This window comes from Camelina sativa, chromosome 5 (assembly GCF_000633955.1).
Source record: "Camelina sativa cultivar DH55 chromosome 5, Cs, whole genome shotgun sequence".
NCBI classification, from domain to species: Eukaryota; Viridiplantae; Streptophyta; class Magnoliopsida; order Brassicales; family Brassicaceae; genus Camelina; species Camelina sativa.
Window position 1 is genome coordinate 19,585,703 of NC_025689.1, and position 726 is coordinate 19,586,428.

At 38.8% G+C, this 726-nt stretch overlaps 1 protein-coding gene across 1 annotated transcript in view; it reads left to right on the forward strand.

The window, feature by feature from the left end:
- Positions 1-726, forward strand: part of LOC104789406 (peroxidase 44-like) — a 3,880-nt gene that overhangs the window by 745 nt on the left and 2,409 nt on the right. Inside the window, exons 3-4 of the mRNA XM_019245327.1 lie at positions 35-318; positions 567-718. Of these exons, the coding sequence (XP_019100872.1) occupies positions 35-318; positions 567-718 (436 nt within the window). The remainder of the gene's footprint in view (positions 1-34; positions 319-566; positions 719-726) is intronic.

The window sequence follows — 726 nt, forward strand, 5'->3', positions numbered from 1 at the left end:
GGCTGCATGCCCCCGAACTGTTTCATGCGCTGACATTGTAACTCTCGCCACTAGAGACTCCGTGGCATTAGCTGGTGGTCCAAGATTTTTTGTACCAACAGGAAGACGTGATGGATTATTGTCAAACCCCGATGATGTAGAGTTGCCCGGACCAGCATTTCCGGTAGCCAATTCCATCGAATTATTTGCAGCTCATGGTTTGAATACGGAAGACATGGTTACACTTATTGCTGGTGGCCACAGTGTTGGTGTCACGCATTGTAGCTTCATCCGAAATAGAATTAATGACCCTGCAATGAACAGAACATTGAATGCTAGGTACGTATATATGCTATGATAAAATGCTACAGAACATTTCAAAATATGCACGTTTGTTTTTGTTGACCAAAATAAAAAATAAAAATACACTTTTGTTTTTAAGAAGATTCGTTATGCAAATTTGAACTTAACTAATGTTTACGATACCAAATTACTAACATACATTATTAAGCTATGTCCTTATTGAAAATATATTGTACCAAATGAGCATCAATACATATGTATGACTCACTGCTACATTTATTTAGGTTGAGGGACATATGTCGTGCTCCAAATGACCCATCAGTGTTCTTGGACCAAGGGACTCCATTTACAGTGGATAACGTGATCTTCAGAGAGATTGAAGCGCAAAGAGGAATCCTAAAAATTGATCAAAACATGGGTCTCGACAATTCAACCCGTGAAACT